Source organism: Pleurodeles waltl, chromosome 10 (genome assembly GCF_031143425.1).
Source record: "Pleurodeles waltl isolate 20211129_DDA chromosome 10, aPleWal1.hap1.20221129, whole genome shotgun sequence".
Classification (NCBI taxonomy): Eukaryota; Metazoa; Chordata; class Amphibia; order Caudata; family Salamandridae; genus Pleurodeles; species Pleurodeles waltl.
This window is the reverse complement of record NC_090449.1, coordinates 848,271,827-848,286,753: the sequence shown is the minus strand read 5'-3', so window position 1 is coordinate 848,286,753 and position 14,927 is coordinate 848,271,827. Positions and strand designations below refer to the sequence as shown.

Genomic DNA, 14,927 nt, shown 5'->3' with positions numbered 1-14,927 from the left:
AATTAGTGAATGCTGATAAAATGGAACTGATGACTTGAAATGGTCCTTTGATAACTCTTTAAAATGGAGGAAATACATTACCTAGGAGTTCTAGTGGTGAAAGATCTGGAAAGTATGGCCACAGTAAATTTCAAAAGGCTTATGTCAGAAACAACCATAGTACATTTAAAAAAACATATAATAATTCTACACAAAACAAAAAAACAGCATATCACCTTAACAACAAAATTACAACACAACAACAAACTACAAGGAAGGCAAGATGAAAATGCCTAAAATCACAATACAAACATACAGCATAAGACATAAGTCCATATAGAAACAATACAGTATATAACTCATACAAAAAAATAATACAACAGAACATAGCAACACAACACATACACCAGCCTATTACACCACAATAACATAATAACTAAGTTTTACAATAACACATTGTACTAAACTGCAACTCAACAGAACCAAGTCACAATTACACTATAGCACAAGAACTTTAGAAAAATTAAACAAATACATCACATTTACAACTTTTTTGCTGTTGTGTTATCTGGTTTGATGTAATATTGTGCTTTATTAGTGCACTTTATGTTGTGTGTGTATACTGTGTCATAATAGTGCTTTGCATTATGATTTTGTGTTATAGAGGTGCTGCTCAAACTGCAGTCTGCCTACTTATAACTGCAGAAATCTTCTTGTAACACATTACCAGTTCTACAGAACTGCTTTCATAATATGGTGGTGAAAGGTGTTTGTTCAAAGCACTGCCTTAGTTATCACAAAAAACTTTTAATAACACCAAACAAAAATGTGTTGGAATCTGGCTTTATATGTGATTTGTAGTTGCTCCTTAATTTGCACCTGTTAAAACAAAAATGACACTGAGAAAAGCTTTTCCACAACTGCATGCCTCTTATAGTCCCCATGATGCGAAATCTCTAACACCCTTCAATATCTGCATAATTGGTTTGATGAAAATAATATAAAACAAGTACTGGCAACACCATTAGGTATCACCCTTACAATGTGAGTGCAAAGCTGTTTGCTTTGTGAATGCTTGTTTGTAATGAATTTTAAACAAGTTAAAGAAAAAATCATAATACTGGATTAGAAGCAAACAAAATATCCCAAGGTATCTTGAAGCTGAACTTTGAATTCAATACTTTCAACCTTTATAAATACCACAGGTTTTTTTTTAACTCCCACACAGGAAACTGTGAACAGGTTTTTAAAAGCCTATTCCTTGTAACCCAGTTAAATAATAACAACAAGAACATAAAACAAGTGTCAGGATTTAAATGAAAGCACTTGCCGCTAACGTTCCATAGCATTAGGAAATGTAAAAAGTGGTCCAGATATTTTGTGCTCTACAGTAGCCTGTTAAGTAGATCTATGGGCCTCTGGGAAACGAGACATCTTTCTAATCACTCTTCTGCCTCAAAAGTAGGCTGAGTGACTGCAGAAGTCTGCACCTCCCAGAGTGCCATAAAATCTGTCTTTGTGAATAAAGGTCTGGGCTTTCTTGCAATATGCGGATAGGCAGGAAAGAAAACCAACTAAATAAAATGTGCTCTTTAGTCCAACCTCGCAAAAATATACTTGGTGTGCTTTTACAGATTAGCTATGATGGGTGAGGAGAACTATGGAGAGCTTTTCCTTTTTCTGTTTAAATGTCCTTTCCTCTGCAGCACTTTTATTGCAAGTAGCTTCTTTATAATGGACATTTCAATGATTTATTTTGTAGCAATTTGTTATTACTTTTTGATATATGTTTCATTTTAATTGTTCTTTAATTACCAGATGTTATAACTCTTAATAAAATGTTATTGACTTGTTTGATGCACTTGAAAATGTTACTATAAAATGTTCAAACCACAGAGGAGTAAGAGTGATGTTTGCTATGCAAGGTACTCAACAAAAATTTGAAATGAGGTAAGCACTAAAATGTCTGACCATTCAGATTAATTTAAAATTACTGCATTTGATTCAGAAAGTCAAACCTGCTAAATCATGCTAAAAAACATATAAGGACCCTGTAACCCTCATTTTCAGTAGGAATCCTTTATTCAGCCAATTCATCAAGGCTAGAAAGTATAAATTCAGAGTTTAAAGATTTAGTTGCAGAAGGATTCAGTTTCAGGTTGACAGCTGTAATACCTTACCAAAGACATAATAATCTATCAATTTATCAACTATGTTAAAACTAAACTTTGCCTGTGAGTCATGTATAAATATTAAACAATAGGCTGCTGAAAGCTAAACATGGTTTGGCAACATAGGCCTTGTGGGCCATTTTATATGCTTGCATTGGTATAGTATGTACTTATGGCATGGGAACACACATGAGTGACTTTGGCCACATATTATATCTTGATTGTGTTATTACTGAATTCATTTTATTGAATTCTGAAGGTACTCTAAAGCTATTTTACAAAGCATTTAGTACTTCGTAGGCTCAATAAAATAAGTAAACAACCAATGGGCTCAGAATAGAAGTTTATTCCCCCCACAACTAGGATCAAAACAATGTCCATGAACAAAGACTTAACACATTGGTGAATTATTCATGTGTAGGGCTGTTTTGAATGATGATTTTACAGTGGGATTACAAATGAACTAATATCCAAACTCAGAAGGAGAGAATGCAGCAGTTTCAGCCTCTAATAACAATTGGCCCTTATAAGCGTTTAGGAAATATCACTGTTGAAGAATTGTTGTATGTCACAGTATCGAGGTCATGAATATTGCCTCTATATCATCTTCATAAGATTGACTACCTTATATTGTCAAGGTAAGCATACATAGGAAACTGTAAATTTACCATTCAGAGCTCCCCATCTACTTAACTTGAGGATAGATTGGTAGTTGATATGGAAGAGTCAATATAAGTGCAGGCGAACATTTAAATTCTTATATTGTATTAGGATACCATTAAGATCACATTCACTGACTACTGCAAAGCCTGGGCATAAATTGTGAGTTGTCCAAATTTACTTGTTTTAAATAAATGAAGGTTGCTCAGCAAGTATGAGAAAACTAACAGCTGTTTATGCTGTGCCAAATTGGAACTGCAAGCCTTCATGGACCCTATTGAATGAGGACTGGAACCGTGAATGTTCACAGATGCTGCTCAGTTGCCTTCAGCAGTGGGGTCTGTAGGTCCCAAGTGCATTACAGAAACATTGTTAACAAACACATGTTTTGGGGGGATACAGGTACACTTACCTTCAGGTGACACTACTACTTCCTGAGGACACACGTCTTTGAACAAAGCAAAAAGGGAAAGAGGTTTATAACTGGAATATATATCAGGTCTGTGATGTCTAGTGGTAGGAGTAGTAAACTGCATTATTCTCCGCAATAGAACATATAATATTATTCTGTGTGTCTTGTAAATACAAGATGGTGGTATTCTGTTTCCCTAGTCTTTAGAAGAGCTGTCAGCACTGGTTTCCTATATAAAAGCTCAAAATCTGATTCTCCATGCATCTCACTGTTTAAGGATCCATCTTCATCTCACACTACAACTCATCTTGTGTTAGGATTTTGTTTATTTTTGTATGTTTGCTTTTGCATTGTTGACAGTTTTATTTCTGCAACTTGGTTGCTTTCTTGTCTCTCTATGTTGCCTTTGCCATCTTGTGAAACTTTCTTGATGCCCTACTGGATGTCTCTTTGCTGTATTATGGAGAGCCTCTGAGAGAGGTAAGGGAGGTCACCCTATCACCCTTCCCAAAAATAGAAGGTAGTAAAGGAAGTGCGACCTGCCATTAACAGCAGCCTTCATCCAGGACTATGCCACATTATAGTTTTTTACAAAGTACAAGATAGATTATTGATGCTTACCTTACGCTTGTGTGCAAGCCAGTTTGTTGGACACCCCCCTAATGGCATTGGGATGGTCGGAGCCAATGTTGAGTTAATAGAACTGTTGTGTCTTTCACAGATGAAGGGATTCTCAAAGCCACAATTTATATCATTCCAATATCCTGCAATCCAAACATTACAAATATGTCATGTGTAAATTACTTAATTAACCTTTAATTCTTAATAATGTACATGCTATTAAATGTTTCTGTTTAATGTAATTGATTTGGAACTGAATAAGTCCATTCTAGGATTTTAAAAATACCTTTTATTTTTTAAATTTGGAGTTTCTATGTAGCAGTACCAGTTGTATTATGCTTTCAATGGGGATGAGGACACTCTCCCTAAAGAAACCTTCAAACATAAAAAAAATACTCTTCTCAAAAACATAACATAGTGATGAGTGATAATTTTGTAAATAATTATAGTAAACCTCACTGAATTCTGTCTTGTTTACACAACCAGCGTGGATAGGTTTAATTGAGAAAAATGTAGGTTTGCGAGAACACTACCTGAAGTTAGCAATTTAGCTACCAATAATTGGGGATATTCACAATCCCTGAAATTCCAATTTCCCTTGCAATATTGATCATTTGTGGGAACAGAATATGCATGAATCATATAACACTAATATCTGTATTGTACTGCACAGCACTGTATCATTTGTATAGTGCTTCATATCACAATTATGGCACAAAGCACCCTCCTAGACTAAGAGGCTACTCCTTTGTTTGTGTGTGGTTGATAGAGTGTGGCTTTATAATGTGCTATGTGGGAAGCTTGATTTGCGGATGTTTCACTGTGGGACAAACATAGAATCACTCTGCACTGGTGTTTGCCCCATAATGGTTGCCTTTTCTGATTTATTTTTTATGGGGGGTGCCCCCAAGCCCCTGCTGCCCTCCCCACAATTGCCATGGCTACATAATCACATCAAAATGCATCACTGTTTAATTAGGCAGCGCAGGTGGTGAAATGTCTGTTGGCAAAGCAAACGAGGCACAAAGACTTCATACTTGGAAGCTTTGCCTGTAGTGGTTGAATTTTGGAGGGGTACTCCATTCTACATGATATGAAATATATTTTTGTTGTAAATAGACTCGACTGGTGCATTTGCCTGATCTGATGTACAGTTCTGCTCCCAACAGCCTCAGATTGTGAAATATATTTGGTCTGAATGATGGTTTTACTATCTCAAATCTCGGCAGTAAAATCTATGCAATTTAAGGAATAACTTTGATGTTTAAGTGATGTGCCTGTACATTTTGTAGACCTTAAATCATAACTATAATCTCCCGGATTCCCCATAGTCATATCACTTTCATGACATCATAAAAGTTAGCTTTTTCTCTCTAGAGTCCATGTTAGTAAGGGACAAAGAGGTCATAAACCCAACAAACAAAAACAATGAAAAGCTCCCTTCAGTTCAAGTATTTATTCTGAGTTATCACTTGCACAGACAACAGTGTAGCAAAGAACCACACAACGGTTGGCTTAATTTATGAAGAGAAGGGTTCAAAAGTTGAAATCCACCACTGTAGAATAACCCTTAAATTTGCAATAGATTTCTAATTTTCATATGATTCACAAAAACACAGCTTTAAAATCTGCATGAGTAAGTACTAACTCGCTCACTTCTGATGGTTGTGTCACAATAACATGTCCCTGCTTCTCATCTAATCCTAAACTCACAATTTTGAAAAATTACACACAGGACAAGTGTTTTTACCATTGCAAGTCCACTTTACTTTTGTAAAATTCCACAAATCCTGATCAAGGAAGTGAAACTCATGATAGGAAGTTGTTTTTCCTCACAGGTAAGAACTACATGGGCGCATGCAAAAGTGTCTACATAAGGCCATTTTGCTATTAGGCCTTGCTACTCACTTAATCTTTTCATTGTTCAACCTTTAAAAACACATTCATGTGTTCATCTGACATTGTTAAATGCTGCCACTGTTTTCTTCTTATTTTATATGTTGCCTGTTAGGGCTGAGTTTGCCCAGTGACAGAATAGAATCAAGTATGTAGTTGTTAATTTTTTTTTATATAGAACTCATGTAATATAACACATACCTCCTGTTTAAAAGGGGAGGTAGCTCTGTTGTCTGAAACCAGAACCCCTGTGTCAGCATGTGTAAACCGAATGGTAGCTCTGCTATTGGAATCATAAGTCATGTGTAAGTTGAAGTGTAGCTCTACTGTGTGAATTATGTCTGTGATATATATATAACTTGTCTGAAACTTAATACCACAATCAAAATTAAAGAAAGACTTCATTTATAACCACAAATTAAACCGTTCCTAAACATAGCATACTCCAGTCTTATTGGCCACTAAATAACATTTCTCCACCTTCCCATCTCTGCTTACACTCTTTAAAATCTTTAGTGAGAAATTTTTCTTACTGCTAATGGGTTTTAGTGACTAATGGGACACCATCTTACTCATTCCCCATCAAACAGAGCACACATTGCTTTGGCTCGTTATTGTGGTAATCATACTATTTGAATTTACTTTCTCAGGTATTTTAGCATACTCAGCAGCTCATGTGAAATGAAACGTATCAAACCCGTTTAGCATCAATCCAGCGTAGAGTATCTATCCCACTTCATACTGTGATACAGCCTTTCTAAGTGTAGAATAGAAAGCCAGCACTTCACTACCTTTTTACTGGTTTTCAACAGCACAAATACCACAAACATGCATATAGGAAGGTAATATACTACGTAGGATACTGGATGAGCAAACTTAACAGCTGACCAAACTCTTCTGACTGTCCCTCAGCAGGGTCCAGAGCTGCCACTCTGATAAGCTGTCTACATTTCTTATTTCTCTTGTATAGTATACACATTCATCGTCTCTCAGCTCATTTCCAGACTTCTTTCAAACCAAGCAGATATTGAAGGTAACTCTGCTGTTACCTATGCTCCAAATGTCTTGGCATAAAAATCATTCTAGGATTAATTTCAGATGCATTGTTGATGATTGGAAATATCTGGTACATCTTTGGATTCTGTGACTTTTGCAGCCTTACTTCATTACATACCAACATATTTACATAGCTTCTCTGATGTATTTCCACTCTTAGGATGTAGGTCTAAAATCCCTCACTTCTCTTGGGAAACATGAACAACAGTAATTAAAGTATCTTTGTTGTCTTTGCAATAGTTTGAAGAATAACCTCTTCAAGCCATCTACTAGCTTGCTATTCTGGTAGTCAAGCCACATACATGCATTCTCTCCAGAACACTTTACATTGATAAATGTTGCACAATTCACTATCAATAAAAAATAAAATGTTGAAAAGCCAGGCACTTGTTAACTGAGGATGGGGTAAGGGAGAGATGAGAGAAGTATAAGTAACTTAGAATGTGCTTAAATGAACAATAGTTACACAAATAGTTTTATGTGCTGATAAACAAATTGTCTTCAAATGAAAGTGCATGGTTCTTCCAGGTTAGGAAGTTTATTTGATGAGAACGTTTTGTGAGAAAGTAGCCTCTTTCTAGCCTTGTTACCCCCACTTTTGGCCTGTTTGTGAGTGTATGTCAGGGTGTTTTCACTGTCTCACTGGGATCCTGCTAGCCCGGGCCCAGTGCTCAAAGTGAAAACCCTATGTTTTCAGTATGTTTGTTATGTGTCACTGGGACCCTGCTAGTCAGGACCCCAGTGCTCATAAGTTTGTGACCTATAGGTATGTGTTCCCTGTGTGATGCCTAACTGTCTCACTGAGGCTCTGCTATCCAGAACCTCAGTGGTTATGCTCTCTCATTTCTTTCAAATTGTCACTAACAGGCTAGTGACCAATTTTACCAATTTACATTGGCTTACTGGAACACCCTTATAATTCCCTAGTATATGGTACTGAGGTACCCAGGGTATTGGGCTTCCAGGAGATCCCTATGGGCTGTAGCATTTCTTTTGCCACCCATAGGGAGCTCTGACAATTCTTACACAGGCCTGCCACTGCAGCCTGAGTGAAATAACGTCCACGTTATTTCACAGCCATTTACCACTGCACTTAAGTAACTTATAAGTCACCTATATGTCTAACCTTTACCTGGTAAAGGTTAGGTGCAAAGTTACTTAGTGTGAGGGCACCCTGGCACTAGCCAAGGTGCCCCCACATTGTTCAGGGCAAATTCCCCAGACTTTGTGAGTGCGGGGACACCATTACACGCGTGCACTACACATAGGTCACTACCTATGTGTAGCTTCACAATGGTAACTCCGAATATGGCCATGTAACATGTCTATGATCATGGAATTGCCCCCTCTATGCCATCCTGGCATAGTTGGCACAATCCCATGATCCCAGTGGTCTGTAGCACAGACCCTGGTACTGCAAAACTGCCTTTTCAGGGGTTTCACTGCAGCTGCTGCTGCTGCCAACCCCTCAGACAGGTTTCTGCCCTCCTGGGGTCCAGCCAGGCTTGTCCCAGGATGGCAGAACAAAGGACTTCCTCTGAGAGAGGGTGTTACACCCTCTCCCTTTGGAAAATGGTGTGAAGGCAGGGGAGGAGTAGCCTCCCCCAGCCTCGGGAAATGCTTTCATGGGCACAGATGGTGCCCATTTCTGCATAAGCCAGTCTACACCGGTTCAGGGACCCCTCAGCCCTGCTCTGGCGTGAAACTGGACAAAGGAAAGGGGAGTGCCCACTCCCCTGACCTGCACCTCCCCTGGGAGGTGCCCAGAGCTCCTCCAGTATGCTCCAGACCTCTGCCATCTTGGAAACAGAGGTGCTGCTGGCACACTGGACTGCTCTGAGTGGCCAGGGCCAGCAGGTGACGTCAGAGACTCCTTCTGATAGGCTCCTTCAGGTGTTGCTAGCCTATCTTCCTTCCTAAGTAGCCAAACCCTCTTTTCTGGCTATTTAGGGTCTCTGCTTTGGGGAATTCCTTAGATAACGAATGCAAGAGCTCATCAGAGTTCCTCTGCATCTTTCTCTTCACCTTCTGCCAAGGAATCGACTGCTGACCACGCTGGAAGCCTGCAAAACTGCAACAAAGTAGCAAAGACGACTACTGCAACTCTGTAACGCTGATCCTACTGCCTTCTCGACTGTTTTCCTGGTGGTGCATGCTGTGGGGGTAGTCTGCCTCCTCTCTGCACTAGAAGCTCCCAAGAAATCTCCCGTGGGCCGACGGAATCGTCCCCCTGCAACCGCAGGCACCAAAGAACTGCATTACCGGTACCCTGGGTCTCCTCTCAGCACAACGAGCGAGGTCCCTTGACTCCAGCAACTCTGTCCAAGTGACTCCCACAGTCCAGTGACTCTTCAGTCCAAGTTTGGTGGAGGTAAGTCCTTGCCTCCCCACGCCAGACTGCATTGCTGGGAACCGCGACTTTTGCAGCTACTCCGGCCTCTGTGCACTTCCGGCGGAAATCCTTAGTGCACAGCCAAGCCTGGGTCCACGGCACTCTAACCTGCATTGCACGACTTTCTAAGTTGTCCTCCGGCGGCGTGGGACTCCTTTGTGCAACTTCGGGTGAGCACCATTTCACTCCTCTTTGTAGTGCCTGTTCCGGCACTTCTACGGGTGCTACCTGCTTCTGAGAGGGCTTCTTGTCTTGCTCGACGCCCCCTCTGTCCCCAGACGTAATTGGCGACATCCTGGTCCCTCCTGGGCCACAGCAGCATCCAAAAACCCTAACCACATGATTTGCAGCTAGCAAGGCTTGTTGGCGGTCTTTCGGCGGCAAAATACTTCTGCACAACTCTCCGCGGCATGGGGGATCTATCCTCCAAAGGGGAAGTCTCTAGTCCTTGTTGTTCCTGCAGAATCCTCAGCTTCTACTGTCCAGTAGCAGCTTCTTTGCACCCACAGCTGGCATTTCCTGGGCATCTGCCCATCTCCGACTTGCTTGTGACTTTTGGACTTGGTCCCCTTGTTCCACAGGTACCCTCAACTGGAAATCCATCGTTGTTGCATTGCTGGTTTGTGTCTTTCCTGCAGAATTCCCCTATCACGACTTTTTTGTACTTTGGGGAACTTTAGTGCACTTTGCACTCACTTTTCAGCGTCTTGGGGTGGGCTATTTTTCTAACCCTTACTATTTTCTAATAGTCCCAGCGACCCTCTACAAGGTCACATAGGTTTGGGGTCCATTCGTGGTTCCCATTCCACTTTTGGAGTATATGGTTTGTGTTGCCCCTATCCCTATTTGTCCCCATTGCATCCTATTGTAACTATACATTGTTTGCACTGTTTTCTAATACTATTACTGCATATTTTGGTATTGTGTACATATATCTTGTGTATATTTGCTATCCTCATACTGAGGGTACACTCTGAGATACTGTGGCATATTGTCATAAAAATAAAGTACCTTTATTTTTAGTATATCTGTGTATTGTGTTTTCTTATGATATTGTACAAGTGACACTAGTGGTACTGTAGGAGCTTCACTCGTCTCCTAGTTCAGCCTAAGCTGCTCTGCGAAGCTACCATTATCTATCAGCCTATGCTGCTAGATACCCTATACACTAATAAGGGATACCTGGGCCTGGTGCAAGGTGTAAGTACCCCTTGGTACTCACTACAAGCCAGTCCAGCCTCCTACACTTTTGCATTTTTGTTTCAACAATTCTGAAAAAATGTGACCTGACAGACCTTATAAGAATCAAAGAAGTAATATCCTAGTGAGTCATGTAGAATTTTGTGGCAATGTATATCTGCTGATGTGAGTCCTAATTCCACACTTTTCTATTTAGATATAAAAGAAGTATAAAGGCTCATGCTGTAAGAGCATACAAACACAAGAAATAAACTTTCTCATTGACTTCTAGTTAGTGTTTACCTCCTGTTGGTAAGTGCAAACACTATGCAGCAGGTAATGTCTTCAAGCATACTAAAACCTTTTCATATAATGACCATGTCCATACATAGAACACACATCCCTTCTGGAACTAAATCATTAGAATATCATGACAATGCAATCTACTGTGCATAGGTCAACCTAAGCAAATGGAGAAGCAAGCAATCTGCCTGAACTACAGTAGAATAAGGCAGCAGACTCCCAGCGCCCCTGTGGCAGACCACTTTGTATCACTAAACCATATAAATGGCAGCATAGTAAGACAAGTCAACTAATATAACTATTTTGGTGGTAACGATTTAAACTACTCATAATGAAAGAATATATATTGATTGAGAAGCTTGAAATAGCACGGCATGGCTCAAGAGGTGAAACATTGGATTAAAGTTTCCAATTTCTAATGTCTCAGAATTATACAGATTTGGCACAGTGCATAGCCTTGGACTTCTTTTGATGCCATACCGTTAATCCATTGTTAAATATTACATGTCATGAATCGTAATTCAATTGGGTTAAGTTTGGATGTGTGTGAATAGAGATGCATGACTAATTGGTATGTTATAAACTATGAACAAGGAAATGTTGCCTTGTACACTGTGACTTATTATAGGATGTATATAATATGTATATAGGTTGGCACACATCTTGCAAATAGCAATTTGTAATGCCATTGAATGAACGAATGAATGAATGAATGAATGGCATAGTTTTATTGAGCATGAACAGCTGCTCCAGCAAGAGTGTCACAGTGCTAATTGCAGAAAGACTGTTTAAAGTATCTAAGAGGGAGACCGGGGGAGCATTCACAATTCTTTTAAGAGGTGAGTTTTTAGCTGGGTTTTGTCCATAGTCCCTGCCAATATAGTCCTAAGGTAATCAGGAAATGAATTCCACAATTTAACTGCTATATGGGAGAAAGCCCTAACTCCAGCTCTGGATTTACATATTTTTGGGAGGACTAACAGAGTTTGGTGGGCAGACCGTAAAGTTTTGTGGGACTGATATCTTTTCACGTATGTATCTATAACCTGTCAAATTCACAGCTTTAAAGGTGAATAAAAGTACTTTAAATTTTATTCTTTGGCTGATAGTAAGCCAGTGGAGTGTTTCCATCACTTTTGAATTGAGTTATATTTTTGGGATCTTTGGGACCAGATGAACAGCAACGTTCTGGACACCAAGGAACAGGACATTTGATTAATTCAGCCTGGAGGTTACTAGGTTATGAGTGACACATTTGGGAGTGTTTGCTGGTAGAAATTTGAAAGTTTTCCTGAGAGATTTCAGTAATGTAAAACATGTTCCAATCCTGGCATCGATTTGTGGTTTAATGAACAAAGCGATGTCAATTATGACATCTCATTTTTGGCTGCAGTGGAAGGGGCAGGTCGAAGGCCCAGCTCAGACTTGGCCATATTGTTTCCATGTCCAGCAGAGAGGAGGTGCTAAAAACTATTATCTTGGACTTATCAGAATTAAGGCAGAGGCAGTTCTGAAACATCCACTCTACCACTGCCAGAAGGCAGCCTTGAAAACTATCTATAACCAAGTTTTCTAGGTCATTGAAGGCAAACATCAATTGAATGTTGTGTGCTTATGCCACAACATTAAAGCCGCAGGCTTGTAGCTCTATAACAAGTGAGGAGATATAGACATTAAATAACTCAAATGGGGCTAAAAGCAGAGCCTGGGTAACCCACATTACACTTCTTTAAAATCTGAAGTAAAAGGGAGTACGTAGACTGCTTGCTGCCTGCCATTAAGGAATGACTTTAGCCACTTCCAAACAGGGCCTGTTCTGCCTATTTTTTCCAGTCACCACAACAGGATCTCATGAGGGACCTTCCAAACAGTGCCTGTTCTGCCTATTTTTTCCAGTCACCACAACAGGATCTCATGAGAGACCTATCAATGTGGATAACAGGTTGAGTAGAACTACTATTGATGTTTTTAACCACGTTGAGCTGAGTTTTAATGAAAGATGTGGTGCTTCAGTAATGAATCTGGCCCGGAAGCTGGACTGGGAAGGGTGTAAACAGTTATTTTTGGCTATAAACTTAGGGGATATTTACAAGCCCCTTGCACCACCGTAGCACCAACTTAGCATCATTTTTTATATGATAAGGCAGTGTTAAAGAGGCCATTCCCCCACGCCATGTTTACAAAGTGTTGCAATGCATGCATTGTGCCACTTTGCAACCCATTGTGCCACATTATGCCTGCACCAGGCATAATGTATGGAAAGGGGGTGTTCCCCTGCAAAAGGCCCAAAAAGTGTCACAACAGTGGCGCATCGCACACTTTCTTGTAAATCTGCCCCTTAGTCATTCATCCATTTACCCAGGCTTCTAACATTTTTCCCATTGCCAGAAGTAGGGAGATGGGCCTATAACTGCTTTGGTTTAGAGGATCCAGTTAGCATTTTTCAACAAACTTTTCTTTTTCCTATTTTGTGGGAACAGTTCCGAATTCTAAAGATTAAAAATGTCATTGCTCTGGAGATTGAGAGAATTCTTTTCTCGCTTGATTATATGTGGAGAAAAGTCATCTAGTGGGGAGTCAGATCTAAATTGAAGTATAGTCCTTTCTGAAACCTCCAATGATATCCTTTCTAACATGGTTAATGGTAGCCTGGTCTCTTGAGGTTTTATTGAGGACCTGGGGGAAACATTATTCAGATTGTCTTTAGATTGAGAGTAAATCTTAAGTACTTTATCATGGAAAAATCAAGACAGACTGTCAACAATTTTGTTTGGGAAGTAGCCATGGATTGTTTGCCTGATTTTGGATTCAGGAAGGAGTCAACAATTTTAATTATGGTCCTTGGTGCAATTTTTTGGGTAAACATGCTGGATTTGGCTTTTCTAATGTTTCTCTCAATGCGTATTTGTAGCTGCATTTATCCTTCTCAGAAAAATTGTGCTGCCACTTCCTTTCAAGTTTTTTGCACTTTCTTTCTTCCTCCTTTAGTTATGCAGAGAAACAAGGAGCAGAGGACAAGGATATTTTCTATTATTAGTTCTTAGAGATGCTATTGTGTCAAAACGTGATTCTAAATCTGACTCAAAAGTTGTAATGGCCATGTCTATATCACTGGAAGGGTCAACCTTGATAAAGGAACATGTCGAGTTCAGTACTATGTCCGAGACGACTTGCGACGGGACGATACAGCACAGCTTTTTTGTTTTAGAAGTCTGTAGGACAGGGAGTTTAAAGGGAAAAGGAATAAAATAATGATCTGACCATGCCTGAGGTAACGTTTTTTCCACACCAAGTGAGGACATGTTGGAGAAGATGGCTTCTAATATATGGTTACCCGAGTGTGTTGGGCCTACAACTTTTATGCCATTGTCTCAGTGTATACTACTAATAGTCAGATTGCAATTGAGACTATTGTCCTGCTAGATTACGATGTACATGCCCCTTGAGTTGTACACAGGTCTACACATGACTGACACACTTGATGTCAGTATGATTGTGGTTTGTAAACATACTAATGTACAACTAGACAAATGTGGTACACCTACTCTGATCCGATTCATTTGAGCATCTAATCCTCAGGCCTAATTTTTGATGTGTGTTGTTCCTATGATTAAAATCAAATACATCTTAGAGTAGATACTTAGACCCACAATTTATTGTGGAATGCATCATCATAGGCATCTATCCACACAACATTAGGTGAATACCACTGTGGCAGACTCAACCGTTTATGGAAGTTCCTAAATAAATCGCATCTGGATTTGTAGGAGGGATCCAAACAACTAAAAATGTGTTAGGGTATACCCAAGGAAATTTCCTTTTTTAATTGATTAAAAAGAGAAATGTAAGGGGCGTCAGGAGAATGATAACAACTCAACCATCCTTCTGAAACTGCCAACATGCTTCGGCCTTCTTTAAAAAACCTGTTCGGGTCTGAGGCCTTCGTCAGGGCTGTTCGAATCCCTGCCTAGCTATGCATTTCTGCCAATGGCAAAAATGAGGCCTAAGGCTTTCACCTAGTCGAAGTATCTTTTTTGGAGAGAACCCTGTATGAACTCATAGTGAAAGCAAAAGTATTGGGAAAATAAGACCACATTAGAACATCTGTTAGTCATGAATTATAAATCACCATATATGCGTAGATGTCACCCATTTTTAATCTCACTGGAATGGTGTCAATGGTCTCTTCATGCACTCTGCTGGAAAGCTGGGTTGTTTATGTGACAAGCATAGTGCAACACTGCAAACTCACTGCAGA

At 39.7% G+C, this 14,927-nt stretch overlaps 1 protein-coding gene across 1 annotated transcript in view; it reads right to left on the bottom strand.

Annotated features, from left to right (window-relative positions):
* MRC1 (mannose receptor C-type 1) overlaps positions 1-14,927 on the bottom strand; it is a 705,818-nt gene that overhangs the window by 186,693 nt on the left and 504,198 nt on the right. Inside the window, exon 20 of the mRNA XM_069211541.1 lies at positions 3,844-3,986. Within this exon, the coding sequence (XP_069067642.1) occupies positions 3,844-3,986 (143 nt within the window). The remainder of the gene's footprint in view (positions 1-3,843; positions 3,987-14,927) is intronic.